Source organism: Anomalospiza imberbis, chromosome 24, assembly GCF_031753505.1.
Source record: "Anomalospiza imberbis isolate Cuckoo-Finch-1a 21T00152 chromosome 24, ASM3175350v1, whole genome shotgun sequence".
In the NCBI taxonomy this organism is placed as follows: domain Eukaryota; kingdom Metazoa; phylum Chordata; class Aves; order Passeriformes; family Viduidae; genus Anomalospiza; species Anomalospiza imberbis.
In genome coordinates, this window is record NC_089704.1 from 5,552,995 (window position 1) to 5,576,241 (window position 23,247).

The 23,247-nt window shown below is 45.0% G+C and overlaps 1 protein-coding gene and 1 long non-coding RNA gene across 2 annotated transcripts in view; one reads left to right on the forward strand and one right to left on the reverse strand.

The window, feature by feature from the left end:
- Window positions 1–21,508, reverse strand: part of CBL (Cbl proto-oncogene) — a 35,767-nt gene extending 14,259 nt beyond the window's left edge. Inside the window, exons 1-7 of the mRNA XM_068172251.1 lie at window positions 21,202–21,508; window positions 14,866–15,113; window positions 4,214–4,360; window positions 2,783–2,939; window positions 1,186–1,307; window positions 587–724; window positions 63–150 (exon numbers count right to left, since the gene is read on the reverse strand). Coding sequence (XP_068028352.1) covers window positions 63–150; window positions 587–724; window positions 1,186–1,307; window positions 2,783–2,939; window positions 4,214–4,360; window positions 14,866–15,113; window positions 21,202–21,348 — 1,047 coding nt within the window. The 5' untranslated portion in view covers window positions 21,349–21,508. The remainder of the gene's footprint in view (window positions 1–62; window positions 151–586; window positions 725–1,185; window positions 1,308–2,782; window positions 2,940–4,213; window positions 4,361–14,865; window positions 15,114–21,201) is intronic.
- Window positions 21,509–21,677: 169 nt separating this feature from the next.
- LOC137462193 (uncharacterized) lies at window positions 21,678–22,827 on the forward strand. The gene is made up of 2 exons (XR_010993616.1): window positions 21,678–21,961; window positions 22,366–22,827. It is a non-coding gene; the product is annotated as an uncharacterized lncRNA (long non-coding RNA).
- Window positions 22,828–23,247: the final 420 nt, after the last annotated feature.

Sequence of the window (23,247 nt, forward strand, 5' to 3'; positions counted from 1 at the left end):
TAAGGAGGGTAGCAATCAGGGAGAAAGGCAGGGAGCTGGATGGAATGGAATATTTTACTCACCTGTGTAACTTTAATGTGGTCCTGAGGTGTGGGCTCACACAAGCCAGTCAAGTCAGGATTCTGATTCCGGCCGTCGGGAAATAAATAACTGGAAGAAGTTGGGAGAAAAAATATCTCTACATGTGCCTGTACACACATGTATACACACACAGATCTAAGGTTTCTTTTGGAGGTGGGAAGGGAAGAAAGAATGAAGGTGGGAAGCAAGGGATGGGAAGTCAAGGTATTCTGAGTTCTAAAGTTTTGGAGGGATTTTATGATTGGACCAAAATTAAACACGTTATTCTTAAAAGTACTGGTTCAAATTAAGGGTTTGACAAAAAAAAAAAAAAAGGGGGGATTTATGAGAAGGGAAACACCGGTGCACATTTATCATCTGCTACTGCACAGCTCTACAGTGCAAAGACAGCTGTCAGTAATCCCCGAGTGCCAAAATAGTTCTGCAATGACTTATTCCACTGACAGCAATGGGGCTATTCAAATTTTAACTGCTTTGTTGTCCTAATTGTTATCAAGTGACTTACAAGCCTTCCCTGAAGCCATCAATCAGTGCTTGGAAAAGAGGTTTGTTGTGGGGGATTGTCTGGAGAATGTTCCCATCTGCAGTGACATAGCCGATGGCCCACTGACCCAGGCGGGTACAGCTCAGTCGGAAAATGTAACTAAAAACACACAAAGGAAAAGAAACCTCAGCTTGGGACAGACAGAAAAGATTCAATGACAAGTAGGCAGCCTTTGTCTTAGGCCACATCAAGACGGCAAATATAATTAGTAGGAATAATTTGATGATTTGTAGCAGCTTTCCTCAATTGAGGCCCAGGCAGTTCAAAGGGGAACTTTGCAACATGATTCAAAATGAGAAAAGAACCCAAGCACTGGCTTCCAAGCACAGGTGAAATCAACCCCAGAATCCAGAGCAAGAGAAGTTAACATCCTTAAAATCATTGGTTTCAAATCAACTTTGAAAAACCCAGCAAACAAACAGACTACAGGAGGTTTCCATGTTTAAAAGCAGCCCAGAAGTAACCACACAAGCTGCAGAAAGGAACACAGATAATCTGTCAGCCCTGCTGCAATCAGTGGTGGCAGCCAGAACCTCCCTGCTGGCTGAGCTCTCTCTCACCTGCCGGGTTTGTGAATGAATTTCTGAAGTCTGGCCTTCACCTCGTCATAGGTGAGGAATGCCATATACCCAGGGTGAGTCACTGCCAGGCTGTTCCAGTTCCTCAGCAAGGATGACCAGGGCTGGGGAAGCACCAAAGAAACAAATTAACCACACACTTCTGGAAAGGGTCAATATTCCTGAATCAAAGGGTTCTTCAGTTCGAAAAACATGTTTCTGTTCCACCACAAATCCAGTAGAGAAACCGAAATATTCATTCCCATGCTGCACTTGGCATTTGAGTTTGTTGCTTGTTGGGGATAAAATTATCACCTAAGACAGATCTTAATCAAAACTCCTTTAATAAATACAAAAGGAGAAGTCACTGAGGTCACAGCTTAAGAATAGCCATCAATTGTGCAGCTTCTGCAGAGAGAATGACTCATTCCCCAGACAGGGATAAAGGCAGGAGTGTAATGAGATTATGCACAGGCCCAGGAACCATGACTGTTCTGCTCTCCAACACCGACTTCCTGCATGGCCTGGGGACAGTGACCTCCCCTCTGTGTCTCAGTTTCCCTGTCTGTAACTTGTGACTGTTCCTCACCAACCCAACCTCACCCGGGTGTGGCAAGGACTGCGGCTGGTCTCAGATCTGAATGAAGAAACCAGCACACACATCTCAAATATTGCTTAAAATGATGCCCCAAAAGTCATAACAGCCATTTGAAATCTCTCAGTCCTGAGAAGGGCTTGGGTGTGTCAATCTCACCTGATTTTTCCAAGTTTTTAAACTTGTCTACAGGAAGGTATCAGCACTCCCTAAGAACTCTGCATCCCCTGGAATTTGCAGCAGCTCTTGACTTGTTCTTTATGTACAACACTTGGAAAAAGTGCTGAATGAGATCAGCTACATTGCAACACCAAACATGGGAATTTTTCATCTAGACATATCTTAATTGCAACCCACCCCATCACATGGGAAAAGGCAAGTCAGAGCCAAAGAAGTAAGTGATTGTTCTTGTAAATACCCAGTTGTACCATCAGAAGCTGTGTTTTTGAATTTAGCACTATTAGAGACTGTGGGGAAGGATTTTACCTACTGTTAATATCCCTTCAGTGATACAGAGATTTCTCACACACACAGACACGTTCACAACATCCTGGCTGGGGCAGTTCAAAAGCTAGGAAGCCCAAATTTCCATGCTTGAGCTCCATCCTGAACAACCCCCCTCCGTGGAAAATAAATCTGACAATAAAGAAAGGGACGAGGGAAGACAGTGATAAACTAAGCTTCACATTTCCTGGCTTGAAGAAGCTGTGTCAGAGCTTCAGTCTCAAAGTGACCTTTGAAAGAGAAAACCTGATTCATGGCAGGATGCTGAATGTGCCTGGGAGTTGCAGTGTATATTTAGGGATTTTTTTATTCTACAGCCAGAAATATCACCCACTTTTACTGCAGTGTGGGGTCTTAAGTATTTCTCTTTAAGGGATGGAGGGCAAGACAAGCAAATCCCATACAGTACAAATAATGTGTGTAAAATACTGGCCTGGATAAAGAAGAGTATAAGCTGAAGCACAGAGACACTTCAAGTGATTCCCACTCCTCAGTTCTCACCTGGAAGAGTCGTGTGAAGATGTCAAACTCAAATACTGAGATGTAGTCATTGCACGTCAGGTCGATGGTTGACTTCAGGGCCATGGCCTCCAGCCCTGAGCTGATGGGATGCACCTCGTGCAGGGCCTGGCGGAAGCTTTTCCAAGGAACAATGGTCCTGGGGAAAAGCAGGGAATGGGAAATGGCTGAGCACCAGCACCACCATGAACACCCCTTCGTGTTATCTTTGTCAGTATCCACGTTGTGATAACAGAACAGAGAAAAAGCAAAAACAGCCACACGAGATTTATTCACTTCATGCAAACACAAATTTCTTGTGTTTGAAGGAAATTTCTTGTGTACTGCAGGAAATCAGCAGCCAAATGAACTCAAGATAATTTCTTCTAATTTTGGAATTAGATGCCCCCCTCTGGTTTCTCTTTTCCCTCTTTCTGCAGTCCTACCACAGCATCACTTGATAATAATTTCACAGTGTTGCAGCTGGTAGAGAAGAAGTTAAATCTAGATGGTTAAAAAAAAAGCTGCAACCAACTCTCTAAAGAAGGATTAACTGGAGAAGGAAGAGAATCACAAGCCAAAACACAGGCTCCTGTTTAAAGGAATATTTTCCTTTTTAAAATAAATCAAGTGGCATAGAAACACAGAAAGAAAATGCCTCGCTTCAGACAACTGTGCTATTCATGAGTAAATACATTATGGCTTTTTGTTCTGATAGCTACTAATTAAACTCTTCAGGAGAAGTACCTCAGTTCCCTCAGTTTGAAAGCAGTACCCAATCCATTAACTTTAATCCCCAAACATTGCTGTGAACACCTCCATGGTTCATTTAGTCAGTGTTTCATTAGATACAGAAATTAAGCCTGACATTTCAGCAGTCTGCTCACAAAGATTGTTGCATTTCCCTTTCCCCTTCACTCTTAGCAAAGCCATTTTGCAAACAGAAATTCAGAGAAGGAGAGAGGTGAGTAAATGATTGGAAAGACTAATTGGAGGGAAGATGAAAAGAATATAATATTATGGCTTAGCTAAAGAACAACCTATGTTGGGGGCATGGTAACCTTTGGAAGAAGAAAAGATTATTTTGCATGGCTTGTAGAGCTTACTTAAAAGTTTAAAAATTAAATCGAGGAGAGGAAAATTTAAGCTGAATAATCAAGAGAAACACTGTGGCAATACAAGAGTCTCCTGGGGAAACTGGGGAAAGATTCATCACTTAATACATTTAAAACCAGAGAGGACAAAAACTGGGAAACTTAATGTAGGAATAATTCCTTACCTCACCCCAGAGATGGACCAAATTACAAGTAGGTCTCTCCCATCATTTATTTTAACCAGACAAAGCCCTTCCTGAAGGGCCAAACAGAATTCTTAAAAAGCACTGGGTGCAATTTGCTCCAACACCTCTATTTTTAAGCATAGTTAGAAACTTACTTTTCACCAAAAGCCTTTCTCCAAAATTCTGCAGCATCTGCCTTGGTGATCCGGAACGTGTCCCCCTGGAAGAGGCCACTGGGGAAAATCCCTTTGAGTTCTGCCAGCATGTGGCTGAATATCAGGGACAATTTAGTCAGGTTCCTCCTGCAAAGGACCACAAAATTCGTTTATTTTAGGAAAAAAAGAGTTGAGCATTCCGAGCAAAGCAGAAGCAGCACTTATTGCAATTCAAGAATGATCCCAGCATGCAAAACTCTTGTTTGGGGCTCTCTTTCAAGTGTTTTCCCAGCATTTAGAACATCCAAAACACGGGAACTACCAGCAAGGTCTGTGTTTGTCAAGACATTTTCCACAATGACAAACTCTGTATAATCTCTTTAAGGTGGGCAGGCAAAAATCCTCCCATGGAAAAACACATTCACAGAAAATGTGCAAAACCAATACTCAGACCTCACCTACTGAGTGTTGAAGACAAAACCTCATCAGCCTTTGGTCTGAAAACTCCTTTTGAGAGCACATAAAACTATTCCTGCCCCAGACAATGGAAGCTGAATGTCTTTCCAGGTCTCCAGAGGCTCCCAACACAATAGATGTGCTCAGGGAATCTCTAACTGATCTTAACAGGCCCAAGCTCCCAAGGGAATGCAAAAAACACCTGCAGGTTTTTCCTAAAATGGTCACAACTTACACACAAAAGCTCTCAAACATATTGTGTTTAATTATCCAATCTGAATTACAGCTCAAGCCTGATGACACTGAGACATCAGGAGTGCTCTATCCCACAGGACGTGCCCTTTTTTAAGCTGGAGAAGAGAATAGATATTCTCTGCTATTCTATTCACCACAGGCACCTCTCTCTCTCACTCCTTTATCCAAATGAATATTCCAAATATTCTCCTCCACTCCACTGCTAGGAAAACTTCCTGAAAAGAGACAAGGATACTTCTAGGCCAGAGGGGTTTTTTCACGTGCTTGAAGGTGAAAGAAGGAACTGGCATCAAGTGGGGAAGAACAACTTGGGAGCTGCGCCCAACACACCAGAGCTGCTCAGAAACCTGCATCAAGCACTCAGGCACGGCACAGACGCACTCATGGCACTGATTATTTAAATACTGAACCACAGAGGGAGGGAACATCCCCAGCCACATTGGATTTTCTTCTTTTCCCATCTCTCTTCCTGAGTTTGCTGCTGTTGTAGAAGACAGGGGCAGCAAACTCCACTCGCCCAGGCTCCAGCCTTTCACCAGTTTCTGCTGTTCTGGTTGGAATGGTTCCTTTTCACTTCATCTTGGATGTTTTTCAGGTACCACTCACTCCAAACATGCTATGGCCACTTGAAGGACTTATCCTGTTAAAGTGCGTGATTACAGAACTGACCTCCAGCCTTTCCTCAAAAATTCCCGGGGCATTTGGGACATTTCCCATATTTTCACAGGGTCTAGACCGAATTGCAAGTGACCATATTGCTTGACATATATTCTAATATTTCCTCAGCCCCTCATGAGCCCTTTCTCCATACCCTGATAGTCTGGGTAGATTAGAAGGGCCCAAAACTCTAAATTTTCTCTGACAGCAGTTCTGCCTTACCCTTCTTTATTCGGCTGCATTTTGATTTGTGTGCAGCAACGAAAGCTGCTCAAAGTGTTTATGGAAAACACCAGCTACACAAAGAATTCTGTTTTTTTATCATTTCATACATGTCCAACAACAGCAGGTGCTTGGGATTAACACAAGGAAAAACCCCCAGCTGCTCTTCCATGAGCTGTCCCATTCCCCAGCTGTCTCTGGATGTGTCACACACTCAAACTGGGTATTTTAAAGCAGTTCTACAGATTGGGTTTGGCATGTTAAGTAATTCCAAGCTGTGTATTTCTCTTTGCATTTCCAAGGGGAAGGCTCAGATTCTGAGCTCGTGGTACAGGGAAGATGATTTAACTGTAAATTCACACCCCAGTTCCCTCCCTCGTGGAGATTCCCACTGTGTCCCTGCAATGCCTTTTTCAGATAAACACTAGAAAAATTCTAATCAGAGGTGTGGAATTCTGAAAGCACTCACTCCCATAAAATGGCAAAAAGAAGAGGACAGTTTGTGTTAGTGCAAGAAGAAAAATCAAACAACAGGCTGTCGTCAATCCTTTAATCCATCTACAACCCGAGCAAAAAATCATGAGCTTTTTTTTACCTGAGTTTATAAAAATACAGGCTTTAATAAACCTGCTAACGATTTTGTACTCTCCTATTGCTGCCCAGCACATTATGGGGATTTGGGTATGGCAGACAAGCACTTTGGTGCATTTCTGACCCTGAACAAGTGCATGGTTTAAATACAACACTGCAAGAAGCCAGGGAATATTCCTGTGCCCAGTTGTTTATCTCTTCTGCCTCAGCTGAGCTCCAGGAAGTGCTTGCACTCAGCTAAGCACATCAGTTAATGAGAGAAATAAGAACTTCCTCAGGCTTAAGGATGGATAAACAAATGGTTTTACACACACACACACACGCTGAAGGACTCGGTTTCCAAAAGCATTTCGGATCGCTGAACATTTTAAATTCTCAAAGTTATCATATTTTCTTATAAATATTCAGCTATATTGTAGGTAAATAACAGGAAAAACCACAGGAAGTGAACATAAAGAGCAGCAAATTGCAAAATAGTTTGTGTTACTGATTTTTACAAACAGCAGTTACCAATCCTATGCTAAAAGAACAAACATTCTTTATTTTAACAAGTTACATATTTGTAAATTTACACAGACCAAATAAACACTCGCAATTCTAGAGAATATTTTTGTTGGCATGTCAAAGCTTACTGATCATTGTGTTTTATTTTTAGCAACATCAGAACTGTCCTTATTGCTATTGCTTCAACTAAACAGATGTGAATGTACTCTCAGCAGAAGGGGCACATATTCAAAAAACATTTATGGGTCTTAGACTGGAGATTCCCAAACAGTTTCGTCCATGGAACTCCAGCAATGTCCCATGATGGTCATTTTTCAAAATTTTATCTCAACACAGTAATGCACACAAAACTGTCACCAAGGGCTCCACCAGAGACATGTTACAAGTTAAAGAACTAAATCTTACAAGTTAAAATGAAATCTTAAAAGTATTAATTAAAATTAAATCTTACAAGTTAAAGAATGAAATGCAGAATGAAATGCAGAATGACATGCAGTTTGAAATGCAGAATGAAATGCAGTTTGAAATGCAGAATGAAATGCAGTTTGAAATGCAGTTTGAAATGCAGAATGAAATGCAGAATGACATGCAGAATGACATGCAGAATGACATGCAGAATGACATGCAGAATGAAATGCAGAATGACATGCAGAATGACATGCAGAATGACATGCAGAATGACATGCAGAATGAAAGCCCAGTTTGGGAAGAGCTGACTGCAGCACCTAAGCCCTGCTGCTGGGGAATTTTAACACCTGAAAACGTTCCCCAGGGACCTCAGGCCACATCAGAGAGCTGTCCCCAGAGTGTGCAGGCAGCTGCAGGCAACACCTGTGCCAGCTTCAAAGAACCAGAGCCTGCCTCTGTTCTGTGCTCACAGCACCAGCTGAGGTGGGATTTCACAGCCCCGAGTGCTTTCACACGTAGGTGCAAAGCTTTCGGTTTATTATGGTTGGAAATAACGAATCAACAAGTGAAAACGTCAGAAGATAAATATTTTTATCACTGTATACAGTAGCCAAGTGTTTCACACAGGGTGAGGAGCACCTGCAGCTGGAGCGTGGAGGGATCCGTCCTTGTGCACACAGAGCGAGCTGAGAATTGGCTCTGGGCAGGCCAGACACGGCTCCAGAGCCTGCTCGGCTCTGTCAGACCCTGCTGCCCAACACCCAGCGGGCTCTGAACTTTGGGGAACCAAAACCAGCGTGAAGCAAGAGTGCTCCTTCAGCGACCCCACGCCCACGGACAGGTTCCCCCCTCCGCTGCGGTTCTGCTCTTCCTTCCTGCCCCAGGACGGGTTTGGGTTTGCTCCACACATTTCTGTGGGATTCAGGAGGCTGAGGAGAAACTTCCAGCTGCAGCCGCCCACTGCCAGCCCCAGCTGGGCGTTCTGGTGGTGCTGTGTTCCCCCACCAGACCCTCAGCAGATTTTTCTTTCCCAGTTTCCTGGACAGAAGTTCTTCCACTGTATGGGCTCCATCTTGGAAAGCCATTAAAGGTTTGGTTTAATCAGGGATGTCTCTCTCAGCCACGCTGACACAATTAGTTAAATTAATGTGCTTTGTGACTAAATGCCTTTTCCCCTCAAGGCAATGTAAACGTGGCACAACCATTTCTGCCACTGCCAGCTACGATTTTTTCATTTTCTTCCAGTATTTCTCATCTCCTTCAGAGCTACCCAGCTGACACAATATAATTTAGCTCCTCACGCGTAGCAAGGATCAGCTCCACAGGCTGATTCAGTCACAATATTGTGCTCACATGCCATCATTTGACGTGCACACTGTCGTGTCTGTAAAGCTCATTCTGCTGAAGGCATGTTACAACCTCAAAATGCTTCACTTCTCTGTAATTATTGTCCTTATTTCTTAATCTTACACTCTTACCACCAGATTCTGTTTAGGTGAAAGATAGCATCCACTGGATAAAGCGCAAGCTCCACTACTTATGAAAACACAAACCACAAACCCACAGGTTTTTTCCTATAACTACATCTTACAATTTTATACTTGAAGAGCTAAAAAAAAAAAAAATTAAAAAAAAAAAACAACCAAACCCAAACAGCTCTTTTAATGACTCCAACAAGTAAAATACACCTTTCAGAAACCACAGAGATGAGAGGTTCTCGTGTCACAGGGGCTTTCAGATGCACCAGCCACGAGCAGTTGGATTTCAGCAGAGAGTTTGGCATGCCTGGCTTCAAAAAGAAGAATTGTCAGATGCTGCGCTCCCACCCCAGCCAGGAGTTTTCTGTGTGTTCATGCTCACAGAAGCAGGAGTGGAAGTGCTCGAGGTGATCCCAAGCTGTCTTTTGTAACCCTGAGGCAGCTCAGGCTCCTCTGATCGGGGTTAAAAATAGAAACAGCGGAACTACTCTCAACAAAACTTGCAACACAGGAAGTGAATGAAATTCCACTTAACTATTGCTGGCTCAACAGAAGGCACCTTACAGAGTCAGGCCCTGTAACGTTTACAGGATTTCCTCAGGGTGACTAAAAGAATGGATTAACATTACATTTATTGCTTGTTCTATAGAACTTTTCACAATCAGCTCCTCCTTTTTCAGTGCTTTAGGTATTACAGGGAAGTTTCCTTAAGCTCTGCTGAGCCCTGGCACGTTTCAGCTCAAATAAATATATTTTAACACCTTGAGTTCTGTGAGCAGAGCCTGCCCATCACTTCAAAAGGTAGCACAAAACACACTGCAGGCCACAAATCACCCAAAACCGTAATATATTCCTATCAGCATGCAAAAGGCTGTGGCTGATGGGAAGCAGAAAGGACATCAGACCACAAGGACCAAACCAACTGAGCTTTAAAGGATCTGCAATTATTATTTTAGGCACAAGTGTTGGTGTTGCATTTTTTTTTTCATTGTTAAGAAGCTAAAAATCCACTTCTAAAATTTAAATTTTAGAGAATATGCTTTAAAGAGATGAATACATTTGACATTATTAATGGTCTTTAAAGAGCTCAACACATATTCAGAGGACTGACAAGGTAAAGGATAAAACTCTCACTCAGGTAACAGACTAATTTATTTTACTAGATTCAGGGGATTACACAACAAATGTAATGCTCAGGACGCTTCTCATTATACCTAATTTTGGGCTCTCTGCACTGGAATCAATATTTGTATTTCGGGGGCACTATTTGCAATAGTTAAAGAGAAAAACAGAGCACAAAAGCCCTGTCTCCAAATCAAGGAAAATTCCATATTCCATGATTCATATCCAGCCACCTCAAAACTGGATACCTAGTGGTTCTGACAAGGAGCTGGGGCAAGTTTCAGAGTAGATATTAAAAATATCTTTATTCTAAGGAAAAATATTCTTTATTTTAGGGTGGGCAGGCCCTGGCACAGCTGCCCCATCCCTGGGACAGTGGGAGGTGTCCCCGCCCAGGGCAGGGCGTGGGATGGGCTAAAATCCAAGCCCAGAAATCCCAATTGTGGCATCCCAGCCCTCAACACCCCAGCCAAGCACCCAAGAGACATGGTACAGTTGCCAAGTAGCAGCAGCAGCAGCAGATTTTTGCCAGCATGGAGAAATCCATCACATTTCCAATGATAATTACTACAAATGAACCAACATGCTTGTAATTCCGCCCACACCAGCGAGTCCACAGCCTCCCATAAAACTCTACAGTTTTATAGGTTCTGAGAGGAAATGAGAATAAAAATCTTCCTTCCTTACTATGCAATCATCTGAAATCTTGCATTTGTCCACAAATCGATTTTCAAGACGGTGGTCCAATTTTAGACAGAAAGAAAACTATAATGAATGCAAGCTTAAGCCAATTATGCTAAGTGTTACTTAAGTTCCAAAACTATCACCTAAACTGCAATTTAAAACCAAATTAGAGAGAAATAATTCACATTCCTCCCCTCCAACAACATTTACATGATAATGAATTTCTTCTTGGGTAATAAGCAGTTCGTTAGTGTTCATATGCTGGAGCCTGGCAAGGAAACCTTTCTTGTGGGCAGCTTTGGAGCCTGTTCTTTTCTTTAAGATGTTCTAATTTAAATGCAGATGTAGACTTCACACTAGTGGGTTTTGTTTAAAAAAAAAAAAAAAAGTGCTGCTGTATTAGAAGGAAGTGACAGAAAGAGGACTCACACACCATTTTGAGTTCCACATTTTGCACTATCTCATTTTCCCTGGGCAGGAATGTGTGCAAGAGGTCTCAAAGATGAGATTAGAGCACCAGCCCCCCTCGTCCCAGGGGGTTTTCTGGTTCAGGGTTTAACATAAGTGTTTTCCAACTTTTTCCTCTTTAAATTCCAACCTTTTTCTTTCTTTTTTTTTTTCCCTTTTCTTTTTCTCCAAGTCATTCTTCATGCACTTCCTTCCCCTTCAGAGATAGGCATGGTCATTTCCAGGAGACATTAAACACTGGTAGCGTTTTCCTGTGTAAATTAGTGAGTCTTAACATTGGAGCTGGAGAAGAATATAAAATCCTGCTGAGCCAGCATCCTCTAAGCTGTTGTCAGAAGAACAATTAAACATGGACCAGCTTCCCAAAGCTTTTTTTCACCTCCATGCTCTATGGAAAAAAGTTTATTGTATTCCCTGCTTAACCCTATTTTCTCTACAGATATATTTATTTTTAAACTGGCTTTGTTAACAGTTTGCTTCCCACAGCTGAACTAGAAAAATAACTTGTGCTATTCCTTAAACATCCGGTCCACATCCTGAAAAATTATTTCTCTTCACTCACCATGCAGCTTCCATAGCTGCGTTCTAATGTGGAAACATTTGCAGTGCTCTGATTTTATTTAGAAAATAATCTCTCTGAATTTTCCCTCGTTACAGACTGGTTTAACATAATTAGTAAATTTGATTCTTTGGTGAAAAATGGACTCTTCAGCCTAATTAATCCTTTCCCAAAGAACAGACAATTCCTCTACCTGTCTCCTGACCAACAAGCTATTTGTCACTTCTGCCATGTCAAGTACAATCTATTTACACAACTGCAAAACCACTGCTGCAAGAAGTAATTTATGTAGTGTGGAAAGCTGACAAATTGCAGCTCCTCTGTGCAAGCAAGAGAGCTGAGAAGTAAAAGCTTCCTGCAATGGAAACAGATTAAAAAAAAAAATAGTCCAGCAAAACCACCAAGCCTCTAAATGAAACTGAAATCGAGACCTGAGGCAGGTTCAGCATGTTCAGAGCAAGAATGGCACTGTCAAGCAATGCAACCCTCACATTGCAGGGAAAAACATCTTTATTTCATCTTATTTTTGTTGTTAAAAAGGAAACTCAAGAATTTCACAATAGACAAGTCATGCATTTACCCCTGGATCTATGAAGAAAAGGAAGCAGCACCTCTGGAAATGTGCTCAGCCTCAAAGAATTCCTAATTACTGCACACAGCCAACAAATCTTTGGATCATTTGTCTTTACCTTATTACTAGCATACAACAAAATATCCAAAATTATTAACTCTAGAAACACTACTTGATTCCAAGCCTGCAGATGTTACTTTTAGCTATCAAAACTCAGAGGTGCAACACATTATGTCTAATAAAAACCCCAAAGTCACCAAGTTGCATCTGATCTACTCCCTAAAATTCAGTTTTAAACAGTACCCAGGAGTTACTGCTCATACCTATCAGTCAGGAAATGCATACAGAGCTTTAAAAGCACCCTCAGCAGCATGAATTTTTAAACAGAAGTGAGCTAAAGCAGAATTGAAATAGCATCTTGAAAGCTCTCTGAACAAAACAAGTGAGCTCTCGTCACAAAAATCACAGCGTGAGTTTAAGGCAGGAGAGGTACAACCATGGTTAATTTATACATTTATAGTCTGAACCACTGTACACCAAAACCACAGAGCTACAGAGACCTCCCAAATGTCTGAGGGTAAATACACAAAGAGCAAGTTGGAAATAATAGGGATAGAAGGGTGATGCTCAAGTGATCAGGGCAGTTCTGATCCTACTTCAGTCATTTTTCATGACTGGGATGCAGGAGCAAGCTACAGCTTTCCCAGTGCTTCTGCAAATGTCAAAATTGTGCCTTTTGCTCTACTCCAGGAGCCATTTGGGGGAGAAAATAAGGTCATACACAACAGGAAGCAAAATGAATGCGAAGTCTGGAAGAGAGGAAGAAAAAAGCTTCAAGAACAACAGGGACAAAAAAGTGAGAAAAGTCAAAACAAAATGTTTATTAAACTTCTAAAGTCCTGTTCTCCAAACAGTGCAGACTAATGGCCACAAACCTGCATGAGATCAAGAGCAAACTAGATTTTATATATATATTTATATATATACATACATATATACATATGTATATATACATATGTACACACACACACTGCCATGAATATCAGATTCAGGTTCTATTTGTTTGCTTTACAGACTGCTGACCATCTTCCAAAAAGCTTCTCCCACATTTGGAGTATTTGAATTTAATGTATTAATAAATTATTATTAATTTTGAATTTATTAATTCTTACTAAAAGATATTAGTATTTTTCTTCAGCTCCTAGCAAGGTGAGAAAATTTCAGTTTCTTCACCTTAGATTAGAATGAATATCTTATATCTGTGGGTGCATTTATAGCAGAAATTCATTTAATTTAATTCACAAATAGCACTGAAGTATTGGGTTCCAAGAGCTCCTACAACCATGGAATCTGGCACTGCCAGTGCAGCATTTAACAGAATCCCCAAAACCAAAATCCCCATTCTTTGTGTAGGTATCTCTTGAACTGGTACACAAATCACATGCACTGGCTGCTCTATCTTTTCCTTTTTTGTGACAAATTAAAGAATTGAGAATGTTCCCAAGCTCAGCACCAGGAAAAGGCTCTGGTGTTACCCTTTAGGACCAAACAGTCACTGCAGCTTCCTGGGCTGTGCAGAAGCAGAGGAAGATGCCATGAGTGGCCAGGATGTGATGCTGTTTTAATGCTTGTGTTTAACACAAGTCTCCCCACAGTTCCTTCCCTGCTAAAGCTGTTTATTCATAAATGGGACAATTAGCAATTCCCCCAGGACTGCCATGCTTGCTGTGAGAACAGCAGCCTCTGCTGCAGTCCTGACATTCACATCCATCAATCTGCATTTCCCCTGCTCCTTCTGGTCAATTAGCTGGATTACAAACCAACCTGGATGATTAACCCCCTGGAATCACTTCTCTTTGCTCCTCTCTGAAAAACCAAGGCTCTGGAGGTGGGATTTCGGATTCATGACTGACACAGCCACCATTTACTCATCAGATGTTCCAGATTTATGACAGATCACAATACACACACAGTTAACACCACACTAGAAACAAACTTCCATTTCTCAATCCATTCTTCAACACAGTCAGTAGCAATCCAAGCAGCACCAGCAATGCCTCCTGGAGCCACTGTCACAGCCTTGGCTGGAGCTCAATATCATGGAATATGCTACACAGAGTTCAATATTAAACCAGAAACGTGCCAACACTTTTTCCCCCTCCAGCAATTCCAAGCTGTTGCCAGGCTGTTAACCACATTCTCCCCAGGGCAATTAGGTTCAGCCACTCAGTGGTTTTCACATTTTTTCCACCTTTTATTTTTTTAAATTCAACATCTACTTCAAAAACCTGAAATAAGTTTAGTGTTACAAATGTATGCCTTGTATATCTCTGCCTGTTAGACCTTGCACAAATGTGTAAGATTCATCTTTCCCAGAGCTTTACTCTACTCTTAAATCACCTCATCTTTCCTTTTCTTAAAGCTGGATGAGGAAACACCTTCTCAGGTACACTAAATTCATACGATTTTGTTCAAGAGAGCCTTATATTCAGCAAGTACAGTTTCTACCTCCACCTCTCCTTTTTTTAAGTGCTGTTCACTTTCAATATGTCCCTTGACCTCAGCTATGCCTTTGTACAAAATGAAAGACGAGCTGACAACTGATCTACCTTAAACACAAAGCTTCCGACGCATTTAATTCCTCCAATAAACCCTTGAAACCATTTCTCTCCATTACCTAGGCTGGGAGTTCTCCTCGTACATCCGTTCCTTTCCTTCCTTGAAGAGGCTGATGGTCTGCTTGGTTTTCTTCATCAGGTTCTCCATGAAGACCCGGAAATACTCGTTCTCGCCCAGGGTCTCCATCTTGCCCTCGTAGCGGGACAGGATGGTGCGCAGGTGCTGGTAGGTGTCAGGCAGCAGGTCCAGGATGTAGGGAGGGCTGTTCTTCAGGGCCAGTTTGGGGTTTTGACACAGACGTACCACCTGTGGGAATGGAGAAAGCAGCTCTGTGAAAACTCCAGGAAAGGAGCGCAATCAGAGGTTAAACACAACTCACTGTCGTAAACACGACGCTCTGAAACGTTTGCTGCAACAAATCCCATTTGCTGGGCAAGTCCACATGGAATCCCAGAATCAGTGAGGCTGGAAAAGACCTCTGAGATCGAGTCCAACCTGGTCCCCACCTTGCCAATCAGACCAGAGCACTCACTGAGTGCCACGTCCCGGCATTCCTTGGATACCTCCACCACCTCCCTGGGCAGCCCCTTCCAAAGCCTGACCATCCTTTCCATGGAGAAATTCCTCCTGATGTCCCACCTGAACCCTCCCTGGTGCAGCTTGAGGTCCTTTCCTCTTGTCCTGTCACTGCTTGCCTGGCAGCAGAGCCCAACCCCCAGCTCACTGTAACTTTCAGGGAGTTTTAGAGTGATCAGGTCTCCCCTGAGCCTCCTTTTCTCCAGGCTATTTTCTCCAGCTAGTGAGCCCAGCCACCATAAAAGAATGCAATTTCTGGGCTGAAGTGCATGTGGACTGATGAAACTCATGATAATAAATTTATGTGACAGGGGAGGGGAAAGGAAGCCACTTCACCATCCGCCATAGCCAAATGTTTCCATTATCTAAACTGAGAGAATTAAAGGGAGAGTTGATGGCAAAGCAGCCATTTGAAAAATTAAAGTGAAGTTTCAGTTCTAGAAAGGGCTGGAATTAGAGCTGTGAGGTCAGTTTTGGATCAAGTTTACAAGGTAAGAAGCAGCAGTCTGACACTTTTGTATTCTGTGATTTCCAGCAAACATGAGCACAAAATGTAGCTACACTTTCCTAAAGTTCTTCCCTATAATGAATATTATCTGGCTGCTTAACACCCAGCATATAAAAGAGGTCTAAACTCATGACACTACCAGGTATGAGGGAATTACAGATATCAAACAGTGCAGAATGCAAAACTTAAGTAAAGTGGGTAGGAAAAAGCGAAAGAACAGTTTAACATCCTTTTGCAGCACCTCATTTCCACAAAACTTTGTGAAACCTTCAAGAGGAATTGAGCAGTTCCCTACAGTGCAGGCTTAAATACCTACTTCCTTTAAATATAGATGGTAAACAGAGTCATTCCTTCTGAAATGGTGCTTTTCACTTTGCCATTTAGGGTATGTGCAAAAAGCAACCTTGTGAAGTGACACCTCCAATTTTATCTGACTTACAGCAGTGCCTGTACCAAGAGCTGACCTGAGAAAGGTTTGATTTCAGCCAAGAGAATGGCATGCAGTGCATCAAAACTCCAACCAGAAAAATCAGACTGCTGGTAAAAAAAAAAAAAAATAAACACCTAAAAAAGCCTCTGCAAGAATACATGGGAAAAACAAACTACCAAAACTTTCCCTCCATTTTGAGGAGGCTGCCAAGGCCTTAAGATAAAGAGATGGATGGCCAGACAGCTGATTTAGTCAATTGATGCTAATGCCTCAACCACTGCTTCCTTGGAGCCTGTGAACATTGTACACTGAACCATATCAACAAATTGAGTCAACACATTTGTCCCCTGAAAAAAAAAAAAAGTTTCGCTATGAGCATGAATAGGTTCTAAATATGCTCCTCAGACCCAGCTGAACTGTGCTCTGGGCAGCAAAACCTTTTCTTCAGCAGAAATTGTTTATTATACAGTGGGTTTAAAACCCTAACAAACACAGTCAGCTCGGAGGAGGAAGCCACATAAAGCAAGCAGAGCCTGCACTTCCCTCAGCCAGCTGGAAACAGAGAACAATTTGGCTGTTACACTTTGAAAATACCCAGCTATGGGAGCAGCAGACCTGCTGCATTTCAGACTTTGATATCAATTAAAACAATTCCCCCACAGCAGCAGGGAGTTCTGCAAACTGCTCACTCTTAGAGCCCCTGTAAAATGCTTCCCAAGAAGTAGATTCCTCAAACAGTTAACAGAAAGGTCAGAACTGCTGGTATTTTATTATCAAATCAGCTTCTTTATCTACCAAGCAGCCCAAAATTAGCTAAGATGAGCAGTTAAGCAAAACTGCATAACTAAGGACTGCTGCCTCCTGAGCAAACTTGGTGCTTTTATAACACAGCAGCAACAAAAGCAGTGGCATTTTCCCTGTTTCTCTACGTGTGCACTTGCAGCATCATGACAACATCCAAAGGAATGTTCCCAGCCCTGGGAACAGCTGCCCCTCAGCAGCCTTCCACAGGGACCAGCAACGTGGAAGGAAATTGAGCAAAAAAGCAGAAAAATATTTTTTTGTTTAGGTGTGATGGCAACGAACAGAAGCAATTCGTGGTTTTAAAATATCATCCAAAAATTTGTCTGGCTTATGTTGTGTTCTCTGAGGAAGAAACCATTTAGGGAGACATTTCTGGGTTTTCAGACATACCAATAAAGCTCAGCATGAAGACAGGTGGGCCTGTGAAGAACCTGAAAATTGACTTCACCCATTTCCATTTTCCAAATGCAAGTCAAAAACCAGTTTCCCCAACTGAGTTTTGAGGAAAGAATCTGTTACGTACTCGTTCTAGGATAAATAATCTCATCTAGATCTTCAAAGTCTGGAATTGAATCTTTCCCCTCAACAATCTGCAGCTTGCCTTGACTAATTCTGGATTTAAGATTCCCAGGCCTGACGAGCATCCAGGGGCTACTCCCAGGTAAGACCTTCCCTCCCAGGGCAGTTCTGGAAACTCATTTTTTCCTTCCTTTAGCAGCTGAACAGCTAACTGCACTGAGATCACACCTCATTCCAGTGTAAGCCAACAGCAAAACAAAACCTACTCAAACATCTCGTATCTCTTGCTAGATTTGTGTTTGGCCTTTCTCCTCACAATGAAGGTGACCTGCAGTGGCACTTCTCTATATCAGTTCTAGGAACTGAATGGTATCAGGAAACCCTTTAGAGAAGCTTCATCTCAGAGCTCCTCTTCCTCCTCCGTGCCTTCCCACATTTATTCCACTCTGTTCCATCCCAAGCAGCTCATGACTAACCCACCTATTCCTCAAATACCACCCACAGCAGTGAACTCCAGGGGGCTGCATTTAGTCTCTATTCTGCAGAGAAATGCATAAATATCACCTCATTCAGCTGAAGGGGAACATCCAACACGGATGGAAAGGGCTTTTTAATGTCCATGCTCTGTGTGACCACATGTAGCTGTGGGAGGAATGGTACTGACAAAAAAATTAGGGCTTCAAATGAAAGAATCTGAAAGACATAAATGTGTCAGGCAGCTTATGGAGAGCATTACAGGGAAAATATTTGGACAAGAATCAACTTGCATAGGAAATTCATCAGTCACATCCGAAAGCAGAGATGCACGAATGCTTTGACAACACCAGCTAATTATGCAGACTAACAAATGAGGTCGTGAGTGTAGTGTACCCACACAGACACAGCACGCAGCTCTGAGAGGCAAAAACATCATCTATTAAACATGCACACAAGCAGGTTTTTTATCTGCACCTGGATTTTCATGTTCTTGGCCCAGAAATCTAACCCGTTCTCAACACCTTCCATTCATTTAGCCCTTCTCACCATGAGCTTCTCTGGGTTTCTGCTACACCACTAAAGAGATTTTAATTCAGATGTGTTCTTTGAGTGTGCATAGGTCCAGCTGAAATCTAACTGAAATCTCAAAGGCTTTTCAGAGCCAGGTCTCTCCTTTTGTAGAAATCAGACTGAACAAGACTTCAAGCCTGAGAGCTTCTGGATGCTGCCTATGAGTAAACCTGGAGTCAAAAGAGGTTGATGTAACTTGTGACAAATACAGCAGCAGCCTTGGCTTTTCTGTCAGTGGAGAGAGAACACGTCCAACCTGCTACAAAGACCTAAAGCTGTGAAATTTCCCCCCAGAAAACATCCCACTGCATTTAAAATGCCACAATAATTGGCTTTTTTTTTCAGGGTAGTCTTTTCCTTCGAGCAGAGCAGGTTATGAGGTCAAACACAAGTTGCCATCTATATCTACACATTCCATAGATGAAGATGTGCATTCTTACAGATTACACTTATTTAGGGTCCTGTTTCCATGCCCAAACTGCCTTTCCTACATCAGCACTTGTGCTTGGCCCTCAGAGTCTGTAACAGAGCCAATGGCACTTCTCAAAAGGGTTTTTTCCTCTGCCCCAGTCTCTGTAGGTGATCAAAGCTCATCACAGGCACAGCAAGGCACAACTACAAACCGTGCCTTTTGTTGAGCCAGCCAACACAGAGTGATTTCTTGGCAGGAATAGAATTTAATACGCCTTTAAAGAAGTCATTTACTCTGCCTGCTTTTAGCACTTACTGCAGGAGGTTCAGACACTGCATGGATAAACAGTGCAGGGGAAAGAGAAGGAAAATGCATGAGCCTGAGGGGAAATTGGATGAGGGATGCCCAAAATCCCTGCCTGCTCTGCTCCCAGAGGGGAAGGAGGTGGCCAGGTGACAGTCCCCAAGGCCTGGGGGCAACTTGGGTGGTGCTCTTTACTCTGCACTACTTGTAGGGCCCTGAACTCAGTGCCATAAAATGCACTGCGCATTTCAGACTGCAACATGTCAAGCTTAGCCTTGATTTCAGGGCTGAATAGTAATAATCAATGAAAATTCCACAAAAACGTCAGATTTTTATTTCGTGCCTATTTCTGCGGGCCTGCTTCCGCTCACTTGATCGTTCCCTGACAACTCCCAAGGATTTCTGAAAACACTGGACTGACCAGCACACCTAGCCAGGCCAGTAAATCAAATATCCCATCACACCAACAGGCCAAAAGGTCTGGTGTCCTGCCCCCGGCAAGAGCCATTTCCTGGCATTTGAAAAGGAGGAGGAGGAGGAGGAGTGGAGAGTCTTAATGACCCCAGAGAGCCGTGCCCCTCCTAAAGGTGTGGGACTGGAAGAAGGCCTTTCCAGCTCCCACGCCACAAGTTTTTCTTGTTAAACATCACTTGATACTTTATCTTTCTGTAGCTACGTGTACTTATTGCACAAATGTTCATTCAGGCTTTTACAGTTTTCCCTCAGTTTTAAGGAAAAGGTTTCGTCCCGAGTGCAGCAACACATTCATTCCTGTTCATTCCAAAAGGAATACCCTGACCTGCCACAAAGCTTCACCATCCACTACCCACACACCAGGCTCTATTTGCTTCCAAAGAGCAAATCCTAGACTTCTCCCTTGTCCTGCAGCTCCCACCCCATTCCCAGCACCACCAGTGCCCACCCCAGCACCGTCCGGACTGGCCTTATCTGTGCATGTATATGATTAATACAGATTTCACAGAATATCCTGGCTTGGAAGGGACCCACGAGGATCACCCAGTGCAACTCCTGGCCTTGCACAGGACCCCCAACAATCCCACCCTGTGCCTGAGAGTGTTGTCCAGATGCTGAGCTCTGGCAGCCTTAGGGCTGTGGCCACTGCCCTGGGGAAGCATCCCAGATCCTCTTAGGCACTTCCAAATCCTCCACTCCAAACTCTCCCCTCTTCCTCCACCTCGTTCTTTGCAGAGCTGCTGATCTCCCTTCATGCCTTCCCATCCTGGCATCCCATTCCCATGCTGCCTCCGGCCTCTCCTCCATCGCTCACCTCTCCACAGGTTCCACATGGAATCACAGAATGGTTGGGGTTGGAAGGACCTTAAAGCCCATCTTGTCCCAGTCCCTGGCAGGGACACCTTCCACTGTCCCAGGCTGCTCCCAGCCCTGTCCAGCCTGGCCTTGGGCACTGCCAGGGGTCCAGGGGCAGCCACAGCTGCTCTGGGCACCCTGTGCCAGGGCCTGCCCACCCTCCCAGGGAAAAGTTTGTGCCCAAAATCCCATTTAACCCTGCCTTCCACCAGTGCGAAGCCATTCCCCCTTGTCCTGGCCCTCCACGCTCACTACATCCTTCCCCCAAAGCGCTGCGCCCCGTTCTGTGCCCACACACCTCTCAGCCCCCCAGATATTCCCCCTCGAGCCACAGAGCCCCCTCTCCCAGCCCAACCCCTAGCTCCAGGCTCATCCCAGATCCCCTCTGATCCCGGGGTCCCAAACCCCCAGGCCAGCCCTATGCCACAGCCCCCCGCGGCCGCTCCCATCCCACCGCCCTCCCCACCTTATCCATGAGCTTCCAGCACTTCTCCACCATCTTCTTGTCCACGGCGCCGGGCTGGTGCGGCCCGAGGTGGTGGTGGTGCGGCTGGAACGCGTCCTTCATCAGCCCGATGAGCCCGCCGGGGCCCTTCTTCAGCGGCGCCGACATGGGGGCGCCCACACCCGGCCCGTGGGGCCCGTCCGGCACCGGGGCCGCGGCCCTGGAGGGGACCGGGCTGAGGGCGCTCCGGGCCGGGCCGGGCCGGGCAGGGCGGCGGCAGCGGCCGTGGGCGGTGGCGGCGGCGGCGGCGCCCGGTTCCAGCGAGGCCCCGCCCTCCTCGCCGGCGCTGATTGGCCGCCCGCCCCCCCGCGCGCCCGGCCACGCCCCCTCCTCCGGGGAGGAGCCGGCGCTGATTGGCCGGGGAGCGAGGCGCATGCGCGGCGCGGCGGCGTGAGGGCGGCGCGGCGGCCATGCTTGGTGCGGGCGGGGCGGGGCGGGGCGCGGTCGCCATGGGAACGCGGGGGCCGCGCTCGCCCCGCCGCCCCCGGCAGGGACCCGCGGCCTTCGCGGCCCTTCCCGTGCCCCTCGCCCGCCTTGCGAAACGGGATCGCTTCCCCCTTTCCTGGAGACGCGTTCCCTTTTCTAAGAACGGCCCGGACGCGGGGAAGCGGCGCTGCACGGCCCCTCTCCCACAGAGGGATGTGCCCGAGGCAGGAGCGGCACCGGCATCCCCATGGCGGGGAGGGAATGGGAACGGGAGAGCGTCCAGTGCACCTGGCAGGTACCTGAGGCCTCTCCCCGCAAAGGCAGGGGGAGGCAGGGCCCACCGGGGCTGAGTTCCTGTCCCCGGCCTCCCGGCTCCAGCGGGAGAAGGAGCAGGAGCCGGGCAGTGAGAGCAACAGGGAGAGAAAAGAGGATCCGGGAGAGAAAATGGGACCGGCAGTGAAAAGGGGACCAGGGAGAGAAAAGGGAGCGGGGGGAGAAAAGAGAACCAGGGGGTCAAAAGGAGACAAGGGAGAGAAACGGGAACCAGGGAGTGAAAAGGGACCAGGGAGAGAAAAGGGGACCAGGGAATCTAAAGGGAACCAAGGTTGAGTTTGTCAGAGCTGACACCGCCAAACTTTTTTTTAAAATTACAACATGGGCTGGAAAGTCAGTTGAGTTCTGTTCCTTTGCTGCCCTCAGATCCTCTTTTCATCTCCTCTCCAGGCAGAAGGACACATCCTTTTGCAAAAACCAGCTGTGACTGGTACCACACATCAGCCTCACACCGGGGCTGCGACAGGAAACCAGGCAAAGGCAAACTGTGCGTTTGGCCACATCAGTTTGGGGAACGTGAGCACCCCAAACTCGGGCCTGGAGGTTGGACAGCACAGCCTCAACCTCTGGATCCAGCCTCCTCCAGGGAGCTTTGCTTCCCCTGTGGCACCCACTTGCTGAGGAGCCAAATGGCCAGCACAGCAGGAAGCAGCGCTAAACACAACAAGGGAGCCCAGCATGGATTGGTTATAAAACTCCCTGCCTTCATTTTATTGCCTTTGGTAAAGCTTGGTAAATATTTCTGGGACAGGCAACTCCTTGTCTGGCTTTAATTACCTGGGCAAATTTTCCTAAGGATTATATTGACCTCAAATATGTCAACGTTTATTGAGGCCGTGTTCCTGAGGCTTTTCCCATTAGGTGCTAATGGATTCTGGCTAATAGTCAAGCCGGATTGACCACCAGCGGGTGCCCTGGCCAGCTCCACGCTACCACAAGTACCTGGGGAGAGAACTGGGGAGGGCAACAGTGACTTTGTGAGAGCCAAGTACAAAAATCACCATGGCTCTGATCCAAAGAGATCAGGGAACACGCTTGAGTAATTGCATTCCTGACTATCTGCTTCTCTGGGCATGATTCACTCCGGGCTGGGGCTGTGAGACTTCAAGCAAAGGTTGATTTTGCTTGGGATTGTTGTGACTGTCTCACTTGGGAGGGTTTCACTTGGGACTATTGGGACAGATGCAGGGACCCCACACCTTGGTGCTGCTGGGGGCTCTCAGCCAAGTTTTCCCACCTCTCCCTTGA